Below are 21,683 nucleotides of genomic sequence, written 5' to 3'. Positions count from 1 at the left end.
TGGCTGTCCAGAAAACTTCAGGGAGATGCTTCTCTGTCCCTCCAGTATGGAGTTACAGCAATACACCACTGCATCTTTTACCCACGTGCTAGGGATCCAAACTCAGGCTCCACATGTAAACAGAAACACTTTTAACCCACTAAGTACATCCCCAGCCTTCAAAATATACTTCTGAAGCATTCGTGCCTCTGGCAGAAAAGATCTATTAACCTATCCTTGCAGTGGCTGGGCCTTAACAGACTATAGATGGCATCTTCCTTTTAGCAAAACCCTCAGCAACAGAGAGCTTTACCTAGGTAGTGGGGAGAAAGTTGGGCTAATCACTCTGAAATCAGTAAAGGAAACAGGTCGTTGAATCTTTCACACATCAGAAACCATCTACAGCCCTGGCCAATGTCCAAGATTAATTTGAAAGGTTGATTAAGAACGTAGCCCTTTGAGCTGCATTGGGTAACAGAAGCAAGCCTTGGTGACTTATAATACCACCACTCAAGGACAGGAAGAGATAGCTAATGATCTTGAGGCCCTGTGAAAACTCTGGACACATGATGCATTTTACCTTGGCATTTCCCATCCTCTTTAATAATCCAGCTACCAAGTCAAAGAAGCAAAGATACAAGGCTGCTAATGAGTCAAACATCTGTGCCCTGTTTTGATATTACAATATCGTCAACAGGAAGCTTAAATTACTAACATCGTCTGCACTGAGGCAAACAGGGAGTTTTGCTCAGGGTTTCAGTCTGTGCCCAGCAGTAATGACATTGGATGTGCTGATCTGCATGCCAAGCCTATGTCTGGGACATTGGCTGAGACACACACACACAGCTCAGCAAGATGCTGGCAAAGAGAGTTGGAAGAAAAAAGCAATTCTGTTTCTCCTTTATTTCTGTCTTATGAGCAACAAAATCACATGGCAAGCATGAGACGCAAGCTACTTTTCAGACAACATGTCCATCTGTGGGTAATGTTCTCTTCCTGTTGGATAAAAATTAAACTGAGGGCCTAAGATGTACCTCGGCTTTTGGAGGACTTCCGTAGCATGCACCAAGACCTGGCTGGATTCCATCCCTAGCATTGTCTAAAAACAGTGTGGTAGTCCATGTCTGTAATCCCAGAACTCAAGAGGTAGAGGTAAAGCTATTAGAAGTTCAAGGCCATCCTTGGCTACAGAGTGATTCTGAGGCTAGCCTGAGCTACACAAGACGGTCTAAAATAAGGATATGAGCAAGAAGGATGAAGAAGAGGAAGAGGAGGAGGGAGAGAAGGAAGAGAATGGAAGAGGGGAAAGAGGAAGCAGGGGCTTGGGCCTAGAAGTAAGGTATGCCCATGGACACCATGGAAGCTTCCGTTTGGACACCATCTTGTTCCCAGAATTGCCCAGGGACAATAGAAGCAACGCCTCCCAAAAGACCTTGCTGACCAGTGACAGGAGAGAGTGTAGAATTACACATGGGGTAAAACTATAAGGCTGCGATAGTGGGGAGGGATAATTTATCCGTCCACAGAGCCATACTAAAAACAGAGACCTAAGGACACCCTATGCCTGCTCAGTCAATACGATCACACACACATACCACACCAAACACATTTAAGGTAATTGAAAAGTCTTTGTAAGGACTAGAGAGATTGCTCAGGGGTTAAGAGCACAAGCTGCTTTTCCTGAAGACTGAGGTTCAATTCCTAGCACCTACATGGTGACTCAGTCTTCGGTAACTTCAGTCCTAGAGAATCCAATGCCTTTTCTTGTCTCCATGAGCATCAGGCATACTCACACGCACATAAAAATAAAAATAAATAAATCTTTTTTTAAAAGCATGTAAGTTGTAATTCTCAAAGTTGAAACATCTTTCTTGAAAGGGAAGTGAAAGGATAATGAGTTTCCCTTTGAGAATTGATGTGACACAAGGGTATACCCTTTGTCACACTGTCCTGCTGCTCAGACTCCTGTAGTTCAGTCGGTATGACCCGTTACACTTGCTTCCATTCTCATCCCCCTGTACTGAAACAATCTGTTTACATGTTTGTCTCTCGCAAAGGAGAGCAGAAAACAAATTTTATTTCTCTTTGTGTGCTCAGTGCTTGCCTTGAACTTAATGTATATGCTCAGTAAATATTCATTTAACTGAACTGAAGTTGGGATCCAGAAACTTAGTATGTTTTTCTGATGCTGCCTCTAACCCAGTGTTTGCAGATCAAACACAGAAGTCTTGCTCCCTCCATCTATAAAAATACAGAAACATCTCTGTCCAGGCTCCTGGTTCATGGACTCAATTAAATGTGCACCAGGTGTCTATAAGTGCATATGACTTATAACATTTATGTCTTATGTGATTCTGCCAAGAATTAAGAAAGCAAATGTATGTGTCTGTAAGCTCTCCAAGTGTCAGTGTGCCACCCACCAAACACATAATAAAGATCTCCCACTGAGCTCAGAGACTGAATCACGAACCCAAGGATGCCTGAGGACTCAAGTTCAAATCCCCAGAAGTCATGTAAATCTGCGTTTGTTGGTACACATCTGTAATTCTAGCACTCCTAGAGAGAGACGGGAGGCAGACACGGGAGAAATCCCAGCATCTTGAGGGCCACCTAGAATGGCAAACACAGGGGGAGACAACAAAGCCGCCAAAAGACCCAGTCTCCGTGAGGTGCAAGTGAGAATGCGGCTTCACATGGTAATAAGAATATCCGATAAAAGAGCCGGCACAGGATTCAGTCTCCAAGTTCCCGAAACTGCTTTGTAGACACTGATAAACAGCAACATGACATAGTTATCTTCTCTACTTACAAACTGTGGTCCAGCCATAGGTACATCTGGCAAATGATTGCAGGGAACTGAGCATCTTAGAGTTTTGTTTGCCATGCTGTCTATGCTGACCAGTCTACAATTGTTCATTGGCTCAGTTTGATGGATTTAATTTAGAATATATTTTGAAAATATTAACTAGGAATATTGTTCCATGCCCCATGGAACAATCTTAATACATACCACACACACACACACAATTAAAAAATGAACTCATAACACATTCTGTACACTCTGGAATCAAAATTGAAGTAAATTAATTCATTAAAAGATTTATATGGCTAGATTTTAATTCCTTGAGTGGTATCTGGGCAGACAGAATCTAAAATATCCAGTATAGTTTTAATCTCATACAACCCAATGAGCTTTAATAAGCAAAGTAGTTCCCAGTAGAACCAAAATCCAACTATTCATTCCTGTGTATGTGTGTTTGTCTGTTTCTCCCTCCACTGTGTGTGTGTGTGTGTGTGTGTGTGTGTGTGTGTGTGTGTTTGAGAGAGAGAGAAAGAGAGAGAGAGAGACTTCTGTAAACAAAGGAGTTGAATTAATATTTTCAGGATTGATTTTTTTTTTAACATTTAACCAAAAACATTGCCAAAGAACGCCACCCTTCAGAACTCTCCCTATCCTGGTTTAATAACTTATAATAAAATAACGAAGCATGGAAAAATGGAGTTTGCATCTGATAGGCTTAGGGTATAACATTATACTGTCACTTGTTTAATGCTATGGTTATAAGTAAGAGATAGTTTCCATTATAAAAATTTTTCCATAGTCTGCTTAGCTAGTTGAAAACATTTGCTATATAAAATGGTCTAGGCTAGAATTTATTATAGATAATTTTTTAAGAATATCAAAGTCAGTTTTTATTGGCCTTAGTAACCTTCCACATTTATTCAGTACTTGAATCCACTGCCTTAAAGTATACTCACTGGATGACAATGTACCACTCCAACAAGGAAATCACAAAGAATTTAAAACTTTAAACCCTGACAAGCTGCTGTCCAGTTGTGACTGTGTGTGTGTGTGTGTGTGTGTGTGTGTGTGTGTGTGTGTGTGTGTTGATTCAACCAGTGCCTGCTCCACACAGCGGGAGAAAATGCAAATGGCACAGACAGATGAGATCCAAAGAAATTCCTTAAGCTTGAAATCTCAGATAGATCACAGTGGATCTTTCAAAGATGTACCTTGGCTCTGGGCTTAGACCCTTGATCCTCCGGTGGAGGTTGGGGGGAGGGGAGGTAGAGATGCTTGGAAGTCAGATCTGCCCTGACAGGGTGAGGCAGCCCTCTTTGACCTCCTAGGAGCCTGCTGCGCTTGCATCTCAGAGGCCAGCACGCTTAACCCTGAACTGCAAGCTTCCTTTAATTGTAGACTTTGCTTTCAGTTTCCCTCAGAGCCCTAGCTAGGGGAACTTCCCTGTCTGTTCTTTTCTGAAAACTGAAAAATACCCAGATGTCATTCTAAACCAGGGGACCAGTAGAACGTAATGTGTTCGGTCCAAACAGAGCAGAAGTGCAGATCTGCTGCCTTTGAAGAGAATGAATTATAATGAAAAGTACAGGGGAAAGCGAGTCATAAACGTGGTGTGGGTGGGTGTGGGTGGGTGTGTGTGCGCGCACGTGCACGCACGCGTGTGCGCACATGCACACATAGGAAAGATGAGTGGTGAGTGGTCCCCATCAGCAAGTGGTACGCAGCAACAACAACAAAAATTGCATTTCTATGTGACACCGTCTTTTAGTTATATATTCAGTGTAAGTTATGTGATTAAAATAACATTTCTAAGGTTATTTTAAAACATTGTTGCTTTGGGATCTTACATAATAATATACAAGGGTGAATTAAGAGGTAACCCTCTTTAATACACATGACTGGAATGTACAGTCCATGACCTCTCAAGGTGCTTTGAAAAATGTGTAAGTATTTGGGTATATTCTGGAAAGCGTGAAAGCCAAACATGGCTGTGCATATGTCTATAGCATCAGTGCTGAGCAACAGAGTCAGGGTTATCCCTCGGGTGCCCTGCTCAGCCAGTCTAGCCAAAAAGGTGTTCTTCAGGTTCAGCAAGATGCCCTGTCTCAAAAATAAGACACAGAAGCAATTAAGAAAAAACAACACAACACTGATCTCTGGCCTCCATGTACACCTGCATGGGTGAGTATACACACACACACACACACACACACACACACACACACACACACACACAAATAAAATAAATAAAATAAAAATGTTCCTATCCCACTTATAAGCATTCCTAATAACAGCACACAAAGTCACACCTGGCAGGTTTTTTAAGGCCAAATGCTTACAGCACGGAAGGCCTGTACCACTCCAACAAGGAAATCACAAAGAATTTTGTGACTACAGCACGGAAGGCAGAGTTGCCTACGGAATAATTCTGTTTTCTCCATAAAAATGAGGCATATGTGAACCTCAGAGTAGGAAAGGAAACACTTGGAGAAGTCAGGCTTACACTTCTCTGAAGGGGGCGCAGTGGAAAACGTGGGGCTCCTCTAACTCAGTCAAACAGGATTCAGAATAGCACCATCTGTCAAGCTCAAACTGCCTGCATGAATCCTTAATGACAAGTGAGCATCGAGACAGATATACCACCACATTCTTGCTGCTCTGCTATCTAAACTGGGGTCTAAATTGATGCAAGTGATGACCTCTGGGCAACGGATGTGCCCATGAGCCTCCACTCCGGAGTTCCTGGGGTCCAGCACCATCTTCATTGTCTCTCTCTCTTGACTCCGCTGACAATCTGCAGCTTCAGATGCACTCACTACAGAGTTTAAGGTCAAGCATCACTTAAGTGAGGACCCCAGGACCTGAGCTGGCAAAATGAGGGATATTGTTGGTGAAAGTTTGGGAGAATACCCACTTTCCAAATGTGCTTTCCATGAGGGTTAGCACTGTCAAAAACGGGGCCCATTGTGGGTTCGGTATGCAAGTAAAGTTTCAGCTATCCCAGAATCCTAGCAGAGAAACTGAAGAGGTTTGCATAATCTGCCAAAGGCCAACACTAGGCTAGGCGTCATCTAATCAGTCTGATACCTGCCTGCGCATGCCTGGTAGTGGGCACAAATCAGAGAAGAGCTCTGCAAGGGCATTGCAGTCAAGCCAGGAAAAGAAAGCAGACATGGTGATGATGATGAGCTGTATCCTAAAATCCTGAAGTGATGCTACGCTCATTCTACACAGTTGGGATGGAATGTCACAGAGAGGCCAAGTCATGCCTCTAGGCGTGCTTCTTCAGAGGGAGCGTGCATAGGTGAGAACCTACATAGAGTCACAGAGCAGTGTGCATTGATGTGCAGGCTATGGCAACATCAGAGCCAGGAGTTGGAGGCACACAAGGCTAGTGGTCAGATGGCGGCGGCGTGAGGAAAGGAGCAGACAGCTGAAGCCAGGAAGAAGCCTAGAAAGCTAATGAAATCTAACGCCATATGTTGTGTTGTGTGTTCCACTTAAAGCATCCTGAACTCATTGGTTGGTCAAGCCCCACATGATGTAACTGCCCCTGTTCATAAGGAAGGAAGCTGGACCACAGAATGATAAAAAATAAAAAAATAAAAAAACCAGCTTGCTTTCATTTCACCCAGCCAGTGAGCAGCTGGGCCAGGATCCCAGGAACCAGAACCAAAGCTCAGAGCTGCCCAGGATTCAGAGTGTAAAGGAATGTACATCTTAGCATCAGCATCGGGTACCAAGCTGGGGGCTAAGAATGTAAGAGCCCATTGGGATTGCTTATCAGCATGGCTCATTACTGCTCAGACACACATCTGTATTACGGCAATATCCCCGCTACTCACTATTCACATTCACTGAAAAGTCCATTGACGCTCACACAGATATAAACAAGTTGCTCAGTGTCCATTATATTGATATTACACCATGGCTTCTCGCCCTTCAAAGCCCCAGAGCCTGGGTTCTATACCCGTGCTAGCAACACAATGCATGATTATCTATTTATTTTCAAATGTCCTCTGAACATAAATAACTTTTGTTTCCAAGAAAATCATTCCCATCAGATAATATAGCCAATCCTTTAAAAAAAAAATAGTTTCTCCACCTCCCCTAGGTTGAGGTCCTTAACACCAGCTGAACTCCTCGGTAACAGATGTGCAGGAAATGACATCTGGACCTTCCCAGAAAGGGAGGGAACAACTTTCCCTCTGAAGACCCTCAGTAGCAAAACGAATTCTTCTCCCACCATGGAGAATCACACTGTCTCCTAATGGTTTACTGCCCCTGTGCCCCTTGCCCACAAATCAAAGAATTGGGTTAAATAAGAAATAAGAAAGATTGGTGTCCTGTGGCTACAAGGAGAGGAAGAGGTGTTTCAGTTTGGTGGTGGTGGTGGTGGTGGTTGTTGTTGTTGTTGTTATTGTTGTTGTTAAGCAATTAATGATAAGGAGCAAGGAAGAAAAGAAAGGCACAACATTGCTGTCAAAGATTGTCTTCTAGATAAATGGTTTGATATCAGATTCTGGGATAAGTACTTTCACCTATCAAAGCACAAGCAAATATGCATGCACATATACTACACACACATACACACACACACACACATACATACTACACATACATACACACCACACACATATACATACAATACACACATACCACACACACATGCGCACAATCACACACAACACATATACACAACACACGCACACAATCATACACAACACACACATACACACACAAACACACATACGACATATACACACATGTGCGCATATATGCACACACACACACACACACACAGAGAACAAACAAAATTCTCGATCTGTTTCACAATAAATTTATTGCCTCGTTTGGCTTCAATTGCAATGTGTTCACACTGTGTATGCAATCTCCCTTTATCCAAGGCCTTAACTTACTGAGAAGACAAACAAGACATTTCCTATGGGCGTATAAATACTTCTAAACCTGAGACCGGATAAAACCATTGACTAGGAGAGGGAAAGGGTATTTCCTTTTGGGGAGTTTTAATTAATAAATCAAACAGGAAGTGATTAAGATGTAGTGATTGATTGACTGATTGATTGAAGCTTAGGTCCTTGGCAAACATTCTCCTGATGGGCGTGCATTATATTCCTGCTTCACAAGGGCCCAAGGGTGATGGCATTGTCACCTCCACTGCAAGGGAGAGGGGTCTGCCGGTTCCCACTCCACAAGCAAAGATGCCCAGGGAGGGCAGCACTGTCTTCCCACTCCTCAAGAGGCGCCCAATTGCTTAAAGCTGACCTGGCTATTTAGTCAGGGCTCACACTCAATTCAAACACTGCTGTGCACATTTTAAATGCTCGTGAGAGCTGAAACCACACATTGCCAAGCATGGGGCCTACCACACAGCAGGGCTTTGTTAATATTTATTGTATAAAATATCGCCAAACCTGACCAACAGCTGCACCGAAGGATTTTCATAAGTGCCATCAATTGAACAACACCAATGTACAAAATTAAATCCTCAGGCAGATTCTTAACAAGGGTAAAAATCCTCCTCAGCCCTCCCCATTACAATGCCATTGACTCCTGAGTAGGTACTTAATAAAAGAATTAATAAAATCAGTGTGCTAGGTACTATATCCTTTAGGATTATAATAAAATTAGTAGTCAATGGTTGCACTGAACATACCAACCAAAAACATGTTTATTGTTGAATAAGAATATCTAAAGTCAAAATTTAAAGTGACTCCAGAGTGAGCACCTCTGAAAAGTCGGGACACTGATTAAAAACTCAGCCCCACCCCCACCCCCACACCTCTTATAATGAAACAGTTCTTTAATAACAAAAGAACTTTTACAATAAAGCAGAAGAGCACAGCTCCAAGCCAAACTCTCCCCCTATTTTAATCATGGCTATTATTTCTGAAAATGAAAATGGCTGAGGTCATTGTAGACTATTTCAGGCTTTGCATGGCTTGGTGGTGTTTTTCCCTTGGCTTTGAGCCTCCAACATTACCAGCTAAATGGTATGGATTTTGTTATGTGTCCTTTCAAATCCCGTTCTTTTTAATAATGGACTTTATACAAATAAATTAAAGCAAATTCCACTACCCCTCCCCAACAACTCCAGATGGAGTCCACACTCGAAAGAAACCTGGAACTTGCTTTTCTTAAAAGTAAGTAAGTAAATAAATAGTACTTCTTAGAACAATGTGACATGATTCTCCCATCTGCATAAAACACTGTGTGTTTGTCCAAAAAATGCTAAAAATGAGCAAAACTGTAAGATCCATGTTGTTCTTTTGACCAAACTGAAACAGCTTATACGGAAGCAAGGAAAATGCCAGAAACAGAGAGGTGAAAGATCTATGCAGAGCCACAAAGAACCCTGCTGGATCCAATGTTCACAACTATCAAAAAACTCAAGACACTGACTTCACATAATCACACACTCCTTTTAGGCATGATTAATATTTCGCTGACTTTCTGAACTTACTTTATTTCATTTTATTACTTGTTTTATTCTAAGTTGCTATCTTTCGGATATTTGTTTATTTTATTCTGGTTTGCTTTCAAGTCATACAGAATAGCTCAATCTCTAAAGAACCTCTGCTCACACCCAGTTATGAGAGTGACTGCCATACATACATTCAGTGAAGTTCTGGCTGATAAAAAAATGCCCTAAGCTCTGTTTGTTTGTTTGTTTTTGTTTGCTTTTGTTTTGTTGAAAATCAACTTGCAAGACCAATGTATTAAGCTTTTATGAAAGAGGTGAAATAATTTTAAACACAGACACACAATGAGTTTATTTATTTAGAAACTTGTTAAATGGAGTCTGGGAATTCAAATATTCAATGTTGACATTGTACAGAACTGGCCAGAAGCCAGGCCCTGGTCTCCAGAGGGACCCATTGGGCAAGGAATCCAGGCCTTCTCCCCTCCTACTTGAACTAAAAAGGTAGAAGCCATTAGTTAGACCCACAGCAGTATCTGAACCAACTCAAATAGTCTGCCCCAACCAGGGCACTTCAAAAAGGCCAAGTGTGTTTAACTCTTTAGTGGTGAACTAGAGCAATATGTCACATTTCCACAGAGTTATGTAAACAGTTTCTCCCCTGTGCAGAAACGTCTCTGAAGTGTCTTGTGTGGCAAAAAAAAAAAAAAAAAAAAAAAAAAAAGCAAAAGCAGTTAACAAGAATCTTTTTTTCTCTGAATATATTTAGGGTAGGGATACAAATGTGTGCAAACTAAGGGTCTGGAAGAAGTATTCTGCCCTTCTCTGGTCCCTCCCTGTCCTCTGTGCTGTCCTCTCTACAAGTTCCTTGAAAATCCCATTAAACTTCTGAGGAGGCCAGGAGAGTGGGAAGAAGGGAAGAATCTAATTTTAGAAAGTGAATCCTGGCTAGAGGGATGGCAGAATGGTGAGGGAGCTGCTGGTTCCTGTCAGAAGGAAGAGCAAACCCTTGTCTGTCACAGAACTGCCTGCAGCAGCTCCCAGTCCACAAAGGGTTAAGCACCACTCCAGAAAATGCTGCTTGGCACCCGCATCGGGTGCGGTGTGTATGTCTCCCACTGGCCCATGCCCCTACCCCAAAACCCCTCCTGCAAGGCCTTAGGGAAGGCTCTGCAGAGTGTGTGAATAAATGAGGGCGTGCACAAGAATGTTCCAGAACCAGGGACAGGACTGTGAGAGTCTTATGCATAGTTTGAATGTGTCTACACTGTGGTGGCAAACAAAGCTCAAGGCAAGTGGTGCAACAGACACTAACCACCCCCGGGAGCATTGAAGAGGGGCACACTGTTTAAGCAAAGCCTTGAGCTCAGAACTAGAAGTCTGGAGAGGCAAAAAAACAAAAAACAAAAAACAAAAAACTGGTAGGCACTGGGAACTGTATGCTCTGGGGGAGCTCAGACTCATTCAGCTGGGCAACTTTGCCTGCCCCACCCAGATGGCCCACTAGGGCCAGTTTTCTCTGCACCCAGCAGTTTGGAAGTGAAGAGCAGGGGGTGTCTTTATCTTTATAAAGTGTCTACATCTTTATAAAGAAATGATCTCTGTCTAGCTCCCCCATAGCTTGGGAACCCAGAATGTGCCAGTGACCAGACAAGTCAAGCCCCTCCACCTTGGGGCTCCCTTGCTTTCAGCTAGACACTCTGGGGAATGCCAGGAGAGAGGCAGGGAGCAACTAACTGTGCCCTCCTTTTCTCTGGCCCAGATTAGATCCATGCAGGAGTGCTCAGCTGTGGCTTTCCTGTTCCACTCCATGCTGTAGCCTCTGTTAACCTGCTCTGTACTTCCAAATGCAGAACAAAATAAACTCTCAACCGCTCAGATCCTTAAAAAGAAACTGTTTACAAGACCCATTACTTTCAGAGAGAGAGAGAGAGAGAGAGAGAGAGAGAGAGAGAGAGAGAGAGAGAGAGAGAGAGAGAGAGAAGAGAGAGAGAGAGAGAGAGAGAGAGAGAGAGAGAGAGAGAGAGAGAGAGAGTTGTTCATTTCTATTCGATAATCTTCCAACGTGTTGAGCGGCAGTACACGCGGGTAGGCCTGGGCCGCAGGGAGAGACCTGCCTAAGGAAAGCGTGAGATGGGCTATCCTCAAACATTACAAACTCACTAAGGCACAGGAACAGAGGCACACAGTCGCTGAGGCTCCCAGTCGGAGGCTCACTGAGGCTTTGCAGCTGAGGAACCATCCTCTTCCCCCACAGCGTTGGGGACGCGAGGAGAACAGAAAGCGTAATTTACCTTCCCCTAAACACAGATCCAAGAGGAGGTGCGTGCAAAACGCGGCAAAGCAGTGCTTCAACATGCCAAATGAAATAAAAAAAAAAAAAGCCCTAAGCCAGGGTAATGATCAAATAATGGCAAATGAAACGCCTTCCTAGAAGGGGCCTCAGCCTCCGTCGGGAGAACAATTTTTTTTTTCTTTCTGCGAAGCAGCCTGAAATAAACAAATAAGCCTGCACTTGAAAGCTAGGCTGTATCTGGTTATACGAGTCTCGTGTAAGGAGCCGGCCTAAGCCGGGCTATGAACCCTCATTAGAATCCTAGGTGCTGGGCCTCCAAGAGCGAGTTTAAATACGGGAGGCTGAGCTGGGCTGGCGTGTGCCTTTCCTACTTTGGAGCCCTGTTTTCAAAGATCAAGCACAGAAGTAACAAGTGGCTGCCCTGCGCCAGGGACTTTGATAATGTCACTGCCTTCTGTGTCTTGGGAGACTTCCGGGGTGGGGTAGGGGCTGCAATAAGGGGGTTGCTGGATGCAGCTTGTTAGTTGCTCTGGTTGAAACCCTGAAGGCTGGTACTTTGGCAAAGCGGGGTGGGTTTCCGTTCCGTATTCTGGACTATAGATGAGCACGGCAGACCCCACCTCACTTCCTTCCCACCCTTGAGAAGAGTGATAACTGAAATTTCTGGCAAGATCCAGGTGCTTCTCCAGCTGCCCCCCCAACACACACACACCCCAAATTAAATGGCTGAGAAGTCTCCCAGCAGCCAGAGTGGGCTTGCATTACTTAGTTTTCTTTTCTTGAAGATGGAAATATAAGTGAAAGGTTTAAAGACAGTGCACATGTCAATTTTCTTGCTTTTCCCTTTTTAAAAAATGTGTTTTTTTACATTAAACCTTTATATCTTCCTATACGCCTTACAACGAAATTATCAGTTTCAAGTATTGTGTAAAAACAAATCCTTACAAGTTAGACCCAAGGTGGTGCGTTAAATCTGTCCCAATTAACATTAGGGAATATGTTCAAGGTATGTGATCTCTGGACTACTATGCTTTAAATAAAACCGAGCTAAACTGGCATCCGCCAAAGATGTACACGAAAACCAGAAAGAACAATCAATTTATCGGTGAAAGAACTATTTGTGCATCGTTTGTTCCCCGTGTAGCGCTTCCATTTGCTGCGATTTACGGCAAATCGGTTTTGTCTTGTTTTGTTTCAGATATGCTGGTTATTTTACCTCTTCCTAACTCACGGGTGTGGGGGGGGGGGAAAGCGGGGGCGGGGGGGGGGAGAAAGAGAGAAAGCACCAGTGCGGGCAAGCAGCTAAGTTTCCGTTTGGATGATTGCACCGCAGGGGTCAGCCGCCACCTCTGCCACGCGCAGTTCGGCGGCGAAAGGAAATAGCGCTTTAAAATACAAAAATCCGTAGTTTTGATATGATTTCCTTTATTGCTCAGACCATAGCTGGAAAAACTGCACAAAGCAGCGCCCGTGTCTCCGGGAAGGCAGTAAAAGCCCTGCTAGTGGGAACCTGGGGCTCAGCAGGAAAAGTTCCTAAGGCTGGGGTCCTGCTCTTTAGAAAGCACACGGGCATCTTTACCCACACCAGACAAAAACCAATGTGTCTCACATGCGGTGACTGACAAGTCTCATCAGATCAGAAACGAGGCTCAGCTTCTAGACTGTGAGTGGGCTGCGTGGTGTACAGCTTGCTCAGCAATTAAAAAAGCTAGGGCGCGCGCGGGACTTGAGGTGGGGGGGGGGAGTTGCTTAAGAAAATTCGAAGGGTTTTGCGTTCTGCTTTCGCTTCGTCGGATGCCGGGCAACCAGGCAGGGTGCAAAGCCTTAGGCTTTCATTTCACAACTTACTGCTCGGTTGAAACGATCTCCCCGCCTCCTCTCACACACACACACACACACACACACACACACACACACACACACACACACACACACGCCTAACCTTTGAGGTCTTAAAGCCATCAAGCATGTGTGCATTTACTCCTCTCAGATGAAAATAAAGAAGGCATCGGGCTCAATGAAAAGCCAACGGGAAAAACAGCTCCGTTGACGCACTTTACACTGTTGCAACGAAGTGAAGTGAGCGGTATTAGCCAGGAAAGAAGCAGGCTGACTGATGATGAGGCAGGCGGCCCTGTAATAAGGTTGATTCCTGCAACCTGAGTTCCGAGGGAAAAGATGCCGCTAGGGAGTGCGTGAGTGCACCGCTCCGGTGCGGGGAAGCTGAAGCTTGGGAAAGGCGCCTGGGAAGACGGCGTCTCACCCGGCGTTACGACGAATTCTCCACGCTGGGAACGCAGTGCACCCGGGGTGCTGCGACTGCGGCCGGCGCCGCTGTGCCAGGATGCGACCGGTGGTGCCGCATGGAGCGCTTCCAGCCCTAAATTCCAATGGGCAAGGGATGTGTGGGGTGTGGGGTGGGGGCGCTTGGGGACATCACTAGGGAAAACATACTACCCACACCCTATTTTTCGTCTCTCTGGTCCGAAACAAAACAAGTAAGAGAGTTCGAGATTCCGCAAGTCCAAGTGTGAGGGCCAAGGGCCGCATGGCATGTCCCCTCCCGAAACAGCTCTGACAATCAAAGGAGTACGCTACAAGCTGCTAGCCGGGTCCCCTTCGACTCCGGGCAGAAGCATTTGAACGGACCCAGCCGAATCGCCAATTAGTCCGTGCTAAGCAACGCTTCCTATCCAACCCTGTCTCGGCGGCGTGTCACCCAAGCTCTTTGCTGAAAGGGTGGGGGATGGGAGTCCCATCGACCCTGGCCCCAAACCCCACTACCCTAGTCCCGCGTGACCAAGGCTGCTCTGTTCCGGGCAGGCAGAGGGCGCCGGGGAGATTGAGTGACTCGGGACTCCGGCTGCACCCTGAAAGTGAGCAGCAGGCTGAGCTGAGCCTTCTCGACGGCCCCAAGTTCCGACAGCCCGCCCCCTGGGGGTCACTCGGCGACCTGCCAGCGCGGGGTTCTCGGGTCGGTGCGCGCCTACACCGCCTGGTCTGTGCAGCATTCGCGGCTGGCCGCGCGCCCTCTACGCCCGGGCCTGACCCCGCTGGCGCGGCCTTCTCTCTCTCCACCTGCCGAGTGGCTCTGCGGAGCCGGGAGCTCAAAGCTGCCAGTGCCCCAGCCCCCACCCCCAAATCCCCAGGACCACGGCCCGGCTCTGCCTTCCCTTCTCCAGGGCTCCCGCCGCGCCGCACACGCCGCCGCGCAAAAGGACCAAGTGCACAGCGCCCACTACCGCAGCCCCGGCTCGGCGCAGCGCCGACCGACCGCGCGACTTGCAAGCGGCCGCCTCGCAACTTTTCCCAACTCCAACCCGACCGCCTGCCGCTGCGGCTGCCATAGCCACCCCGGCTCCGTCGGAGCCCGCCACCCATCCTAAACCCCAGAAACAAACCGAGCCTCGGAAAGGCGCCCTTTCCCTACTCGGCCCCCCACCCCCGCTACCCTCCCTCCTCCCGCTCCGGGGACTAGCTGGTTGGCCAGAGGCGACTCTCCCCCGCCTGGGGGGAAGGGAGGGGAGGGGGACACACTCTCCTCTCCCCCCACCCCTTCGCGCTCAGTCGCGCGCGCTTTCCCTCCTCCCACCCAGCTTTTTGCTGCCCCCACCCCCACCCCAGAGTTGCCACAGCCGGTCCTGGTGCCGGGTTTAGGACTACCGCGGCTCCTCTACGCCCAGAGCAGGAGCCATGGCGCGGAGGCTGAAGTCGGCAGGTTGCTCCGGCTACAGGCTGCCCTGCGCCTGCCTTCCACCCGGAGGCCCCGCGCCAAAGCAGCCCGCGCTCTCTCCCAGAGCGCTAGACACAGATATGCAAGATGGCAGAGGAGGGGGAAAAGCCAATAGAAAAGGGATATTGCACCTACTTGTGGCCAGTTTCCTTGCCCTGCCTTTGGATCTCATGCTGTGCCCAGTCCTGCAGCCGCTGCTGGGTGGTTGGGTTTTGTTTTTTTTCCCCCTTGGATCTTTTCCTTCTTTTGGTCTCTCTCTCTCTCTCTCTCTCTCTCTCTCTCTCTCTCTCTCTCTCTCTCTCTTCCTCCCTCCTTCTCTCTCTCTCTCTCTCTCTCTCTCTCTCTCTCTCTCTCTCTCTCTCACGCACACACACTTCCACACTCGGTCTTTCACTCTCTCTCCCTCCCTCTCTCTCTTTCTCTCAATCCACACTCGCTATCTCTAGCATTGTCAGTTTGGACACCTTCGCACATGCGCGCTAGACGCCCCTCCAACATCTCAGCGCCGCCAAAAAAAGTTTGGAGCGATTTATCACTTTGATTTGGAGATCTTGTCAGATGGCAATCGCCGAGGAGGCGGAGAAAGGGAGCTACGGGGAGGGTAGCAGGGGGCGGGAGCGAACGCGCGGAGCTGGAGGGGAGCAGACAGTTTGCCCAAAGGAGGGGGGGGGGAGAGAAATGAAAAGTCTTGGACAGAGAATTGATTCGTAGGGCAAAGGACTATGTCTGTGTGGGAGTCAACAATAAACCTGCATTATAATTATTATTAATGTTTTCTCCACCATAAATTATACTGTCTATAGGGGAAACAAGAGCGGAGTAGGGGGAAAAGAAAAACTTCAGGATAAATCTTTTCCTCTACAAAAGAACTAAGTTGAGGGCTGGACCGTGAACTCATTGGGGGGGGGGCGCGAGAAGCATCTGGAACTTGAGAGGTCTGCTGTTGCTGCAGCTCTTCTCCTGAAGTTCCTGGGACTTCCGCTTTGGATGAACAACCGGTTCTCGATTTTAGTTGTCACACGAACGGTAGCCGCTATCCTTGGAACATTTCAGCAGTCTGTTTCCATGAAGTAGCAACAATCGCCCTTGATTCCCAGGTCCCGGCGGGCTGGGCGTTTGACATCCAAGACCTCCTGCTTCGCCTAAGGTCGGCCGTCACCTTCCGGCCTCCTGCAGCAGCACAGCCCGCCTGCCATTTCCACTCACTCACTCACTGAAACCTACAACCTCTGGGGTTACCAGAAGGAGGAAGGGGGAGAAATTCCATACGCATACCTAGGAAATACAAAAAGCGCATTGTTGAAATGTGCTTAATTACAGAATTAACTAATGAAGTGTGCAGGCAGAAATGAGAACGCAGAGGCTTAGTTGTGTTCTATGAATCACTCCCAACCCAGTATGGATTTTTTTTTCTCTTAGTACAACCTTTTTGCACTAAACAGTTGTGCTCAGTACCTTCCACGTGCTATTTACGTCGCCATTAATATCTGCCGCCAATCCTGCCAGACACCGTAAAAGAGAATTGCAATCTTTTCCATGCCAGTGCTGCTACAACGCATCCTAACACTCGAGTCAGAAGAAACGGAACGGGAAAGCTGGTTCTGGTCTCCGTTCTGAGCGAGAAGTGGGGTACTAGGGGGATTGTTGAGACCGCACAGTTGCACCTGTTGACACTCATTTTGTCGGAGCTAGGACTGCAGCTGTGAGAGAGCTAATATCTAGGTTCAATTCCCAGGGGCTTCAGAGGCCAAAAAGAAAAAAAAAATGAAAAGAAAAGAAAAGAAAAAGAAAAAAAGAAAGAAAGGAAAGGAAAGGAAAAAAGAAAAAAGAAAGAAAGAATCCCCCCAAAGCTCTCAGGACCTACCCCAGCTAAAAATACCCACCACTTTTCCTTCTGCAGAGCTGTGTAATTCCAGGGGCATTCAAACATAAAATACAGGTCCCTAAAGAACCAAGCAACAGTTCCCAAGGGAGACAGATGTGTAACCTTGAAATATGAGGAAGAGAAAGAGGAGGTAAAGACAGAAATGACCAAGAACAGGAGTGAAGCCTTCCAGAGGAGAAAGTTCTGGTGCCCACACACAGGAACACCGGGGAATTCTGCCATCTCCCCTCCTCCACAGAGGCACCTGGGATTTTACAAGACCCACTAGAGCTCCAGTTGCCTACTGTATGCAGGTGTGTGTGTGTGTGTGTGTGTGTGTGTGTGTGTGTACATGTTTAGTATGTGCAGAGAACAGAGACTATTGCATGTGTCAACACAGGTCCACAAACCTAAAAATCCCCCAAGTCTACTAGCTCATCTCTGTTTAGGGGTGTCCCCCTTTTGACCAGTAAATGTTTGCATAGGAAAAGGAGGCGCGCTTGAGAGTGGTTTGGGAAGGTCAGGTTCTCTAGGGGAGCACACCAGGCTGACCAGCAAGGGGTTCATACAACTGCTTCTTGTCTGTAAGCGATTTTGGGGGGGAGAGCATGACTTAGGCCAGAAGACAGGACAGACAGTGCAAGAGGACCCCAACTTTCAGAACCTAGAGGTCTTTGACCTCCCCAGAAAGGAGGTAGAGTTCTCCAGGGCCTGGCACCTAGGGACAACGGAGTATCCTCAACACAAGAAAGTTCTGGCTGGGAGATTTCATTCGCTGGACACCAGTGGAGATTAAAATAAAAATAAAAAAAGACACGGTGAAGCAGCCACCAGTGTCACCTCCTCAAAGGTTCCCTTTACCCAGCCCCCAAGGAGTCTGTCAATATGTGGCTTGGATCTGGTGGAATTTTCAAAGAAAGGAAGGCACCGGGTTGCCAAACTCTGAAATTAAAAGCAAGACCCACTTGGACACTGGACTTGTTTGCACTACAAAAGCACAAAACTTGTGGTCAAGGACAGAATAGGGTGGTTTCAGTGAAGGGCAATAGACAGGACCGAATCAAGACTATCCAAATCTCCAGATGCAAATATTTCAGTGTTTTAAACTTTTACAGAAGGCCAGGAGCTCCGGGCAGTGGTATGTGGCTGGGTGGTACCCAGCCCTTCTGATGCTTAAAGCCCCATCTTTCAGTGTGCCCATCTTTCTCAAGGGGCTTTCTAAAATTTCAGAAGTGGTTGAATCCAGCTTCTTCTAAGTAGCAAATACAGCAGTTGTGTCCTTAAGCCAAGTCACTATGAAAAGAGATGTGGCACTGTTTTTTTCAAAACATAAAAAATAAAATAGCTGAAGAGATAAACAAAGAAATCAAAGTATTCACAGTATTCATTTTTTTTTTAATTTTCAAACTTCAAAGTTGGTTTCTGTTTTCTTTTCTCTCCCTTTCTTTTCTGTCCCCTTCTCTAGTTTCTTAACCTAAGTGTGCAGTAATAAAAGAGCCAAGATGCTAGTTCAAGTGTGTTCAACCTGATGGAGCAAATGCCCCTCAGACTGCTGTGCGCCACCCCCTTCTACAAGGTGGTCACCCCCAGGTCCCCAAGGCTGCCCCAACGGTTCCATTCCCAACCTTCTAGTCTCCGGTCAGTTCCACCTGTGCCTAGTCCCAGGCGTGAGATCACAGCAGGTGACTTTCCGCTGTGGCCTCTGGAGTTGCTAACACCTTCTGACCAGAAGTCTAAGCCGTCCTTGGATAAAGGGGGTGGGGGGGAGGGGTGCTGACAAACTGTTCCTGCAAACCACGGCCTTTCCTTCTCCTCAAATTCGTTGCCTGGGGCAGACCTAAGTTTTCCTTGCCTTTCCGTCCAGGGAAGCTGGCATCCTGGAAGCTGTGGCTCCTGGGAAAAATTCATGAGTCTACTAACTGTTGGGGTTTGCTTGGTGTGTGGGTGTGGGTGTGTGTGTGTGTGTGTGTGTGTGTGTGTGTGTGTGTGTGTGTGTTGTTGAGTTTTTTGTTTGTTTGCGCAGAAGCGGGGAGATAGAGGTGGGAGTTGAAAGGAAGATGAGTTATTTAGAAGGTAGAGGCAGATCAGTATAACCCTCTTCCAATTATTTCTTTTATTAATCCTAGAAATGGCCAATAACTCGTTTTCAAGACAGTACATGCAATCGGAAATGTTCCTTTCCTTTCCTGGCACTACAATTGAGCCACCCCACAGGACCTTTAGAAGAAAGTTTGAGCTCTTTATGGAGGTATTTCTTGGCCTATTGTCTTTGTGCAGTGAACTTTACGTGCTATTGAATCGAAAGCTATATTCGCCTGGCTACCAGCAAGATTAATTTAATCATTGTAATGTAATTATTAATACTGTTTACCCAACGCTGGGTTTCAGGTTGGCTGTTAAGAAATTAAACTCTCGCTGGGTGACCAGAGGTAGGGCAGGAGTTTCTTCATGTTGAAAGGAAACAGTTCTCTTTAGTCTTAGAGTCCAGCTTTCGGCCAGGGGCTCAATTAGCCAAAATGGAAACAATTTTCATTCATTGCAATAACTCACTTGTTCTAGGGATCGCTTTCAAAATATACACTTTATTATTATACGCTGACCTCGGTGGCGTGGTGTAGCAATAAAAGAAAGAGGCAGGGAGATCTATCTAGCCCCCTTGGGCTATAATTATTAGAAATTAATTGGGTTCAGGACCCTGGGTAGCCTAGCTAAATTAATAGCTTGTCTAGTGGTTTAAATCCGAATTTTCAGTCCACAGGAGAGAAAAGGAGAGCGTCACGGACATGAAATGCAGACCCAAGGGACGCCTGAGTTTACTTGCAAGACACTCATCTATTAAACAGTGTCCAGAACACATTTGGAGCTGGGGAGAGGGGGCAGGAGTAGGAGGGGGCGGGGGCGACCAGAAAGAAGAAAGGGGTAAAGACCAGGAGGGAGGCTGCGAGTGTACAGAAAGGTCTCGAGTTGATTTTATTCGATTTTTTTTTCTTGTCTGCATTGTTTTCGGGAGGGGTTGCATTTAGGGGTTAAAATCAAAAATAAAGATCCCGTGCATTCGGAGCTGTCGTACTGGAGTAAAAGTGAAAAGGGAGCCTTAGGCAAAAGGAAATTACTGCGAGCCCGCGTGACCTTTCAGGGAGGTAATCAATCAAGTGATCAACAGGGATATTTATCATCGCTATATAGGACGACTTCGACCGGCAAGGGCGGGGTGGGGGTGGAGGGGAGCAGGAGAGGGTGGAGACACGCGTACATTCACACACTCGCGAAAGTTTGAACAAATCCGATGGGCCTCCAGACTGAACGCGGAGGCTTTCGGAAATGTTCAAACTCCTGGTTCCGTGTGGACATCCTCGGAGAAATGCACGCATTCGTTGGCGTCGCCAGAGGCCCGGGCTCGTTTCTCCCCAGCCTCAGCGCTTTACGCAAAGGTGTTAGCTCTCTACCACCGGTCCAGCTTGGCCTTGAACACGAAGCTGCTGGCAAGGAATCCGCGCTTCGCACCATTTCAATGCGAGAGCCTGGCGCCAGCTGGGCTTTCGCTTGCATCTGACCAGAGGCGTGAGGATGCTATGTCGCCCCTCACGGCCGCAAGCAAACCTTGTGCCCTACAGTCTCCTCTTCCAACGAAATCTTCGCCCTGCTCCCGGACCACAGCCGAATCGCGCCTAACTACAGGCCCACCAGGGCCGATCACACAAGGCGGCTACCAGAGGCCGGCCTTGGCTGGTCAGCCACCTCCTCCACCTTGTAAAAGTCGCCCTTTTGTAAACTGCGTTTTTTGATCCCCGGTTTCTTAGCAAACTGATCCTCCCCCTTCTCCCTAGTCCTGCAACATCCACCTGACTCAATTCCAGAAGCCTACAAAAAAAAAAAAAAAAAAAAAAAAAAAAAGCGGGGGGGGTGGTGCTGGTTTGTAGGAAAAGTGCGGTGCTGGTTTTAAATTGTCGCTGTATCAGCCCTAACTTCCCAGGCTCCCCATCCAACTCCGGAACGGTAACCGGTTCTTTCTCAGAGAGTGTAGGCTGACTACTGGCCCTCGAGGCTAGAAGCTGTGCGCCTAAGGGCCACAGATCCAGGAAAATACGCGCCGCCTCCTTGGTGTGATCAGCGACTCGCGAGTTACCCGGCCGCGCCAGGGTGGCGCAGAGGCCTCTCGGGTTGACAGCCCACGCGGAGCTCGCGCTCCCCCGCGCGTCTCTCTGAGCTCTCCGCGCCGGGCACGGTCTACTCCCGCACAGCCTAGTCTGCGGCGCCCCCGCCTGGTTTTCCCCACCGCCGCAGCTTCGAAGCTCCTGCCACGAAGGGCTCCAGCTGTGCACAGTAGCTGCCTAGGCTTGGGGGCGGGAAACAGCTGGGGCGCCCCAGGGAAGCGCGAGTTGGGGTGGGAAGGAACCCAGCAAGGAGGATTGCGAGGCGAGCAACTCCCAGCGCTGCTACCGGCTTAGGATGAGGAGGAGCTACTACGCGGGGCACAAATCTCTCTGCCCTGGGGGATACTGAGCCCAAGAAAGAAGCCAGACTGCTAGCGTGCAATGCCAGAGGCCCCCTTTAGGCCTTTGCACT

At 47.3% G+C, this 21,683-nt stretch overlaps 2 protein-coding genes and 1 long non-coding RNA gene across 10 annotated transcripts in view; 2 read left to right on the top strand and 1 right to left on the bottom strand.

Annotated features, from left to right (window-relative positions):
• The window catches only part of MECOM (MDS1 and EVI1 complex locus), a 568,506-nt gene extending 550,990 nt beyond the window's left edge, over window positions 1-17,516 (bottom strand). For 2 of the 8 annotated variants that reach the window (XM_084768610.1, XM_084768613.1), the window contains exon 1: window positions 15,389-15,875. In XM_084768610.1, coding sequence (XP_084624736.1) covers window positions 15,389-15,425 — 37 coding nt within the window. In that variant the 5' untranslated portion in view covers window positions 15,426-15,875. Of the gene's footprint in view, window positions 1-15,388 lie in introns of all 8 variants that reach the window. The other 6 variants (XM_084768616.1, XM_084768614.1, XM_084768612.1 and 3 more) reach the window with 5 other exon arrangements.
• LOC311589895 (uncharacterized protein) lies at window positions 12,798-15,379 on the top strand. The gene is made up of 2 exons (XM_084768622.1): window positions 12,798-13,183; window positions 13,511-15,379. The coding sequence occupies exon 2, from the start codon at window positions 14,267-14,269 to the stop codon at window positions 14,867-14,869; it is 603 nt and encodes a 200-aa protein (XP_084624748.1). The 5' UTR covers window positions 12,798-13,183; window positions 13,511-14,266; the 3' UTR covers window positions 14,870-15,379.
• A 1,463-nt stretch (window positions 17,517-18,979) lies between the features above and the next one.
• Window positions 18,980-19,969, top strand: LOC311589900. The gene is made up of 3 exons (XR_014776684.1): window positions 18,980-19,038; window positions 19,244-19,365; window positions 19,869-19,969. It is a non-coding gene; the product is annotated as an uncharacterized lncRNA (long non-coding RNA).
• The last annotated feature ends 1,714 nt before the right edge of the window (window positions 19,970-21,683 follow it).

The sequence above is a fragment of the Acomys minous genome (assembly GCF_964271855.1).
Source record: "Acomys minous genome assembly, chromosome: 19".
NCBI lineage: Eukaryota > Metazoa > Chordata > Mammalia > Rodentia > Muridae > Acomys > Acomys minous.
Note: the sequence above shows the minus strand (reverse complement) of the source record. Positions and strands in the feature narration are given on the sequence as shown.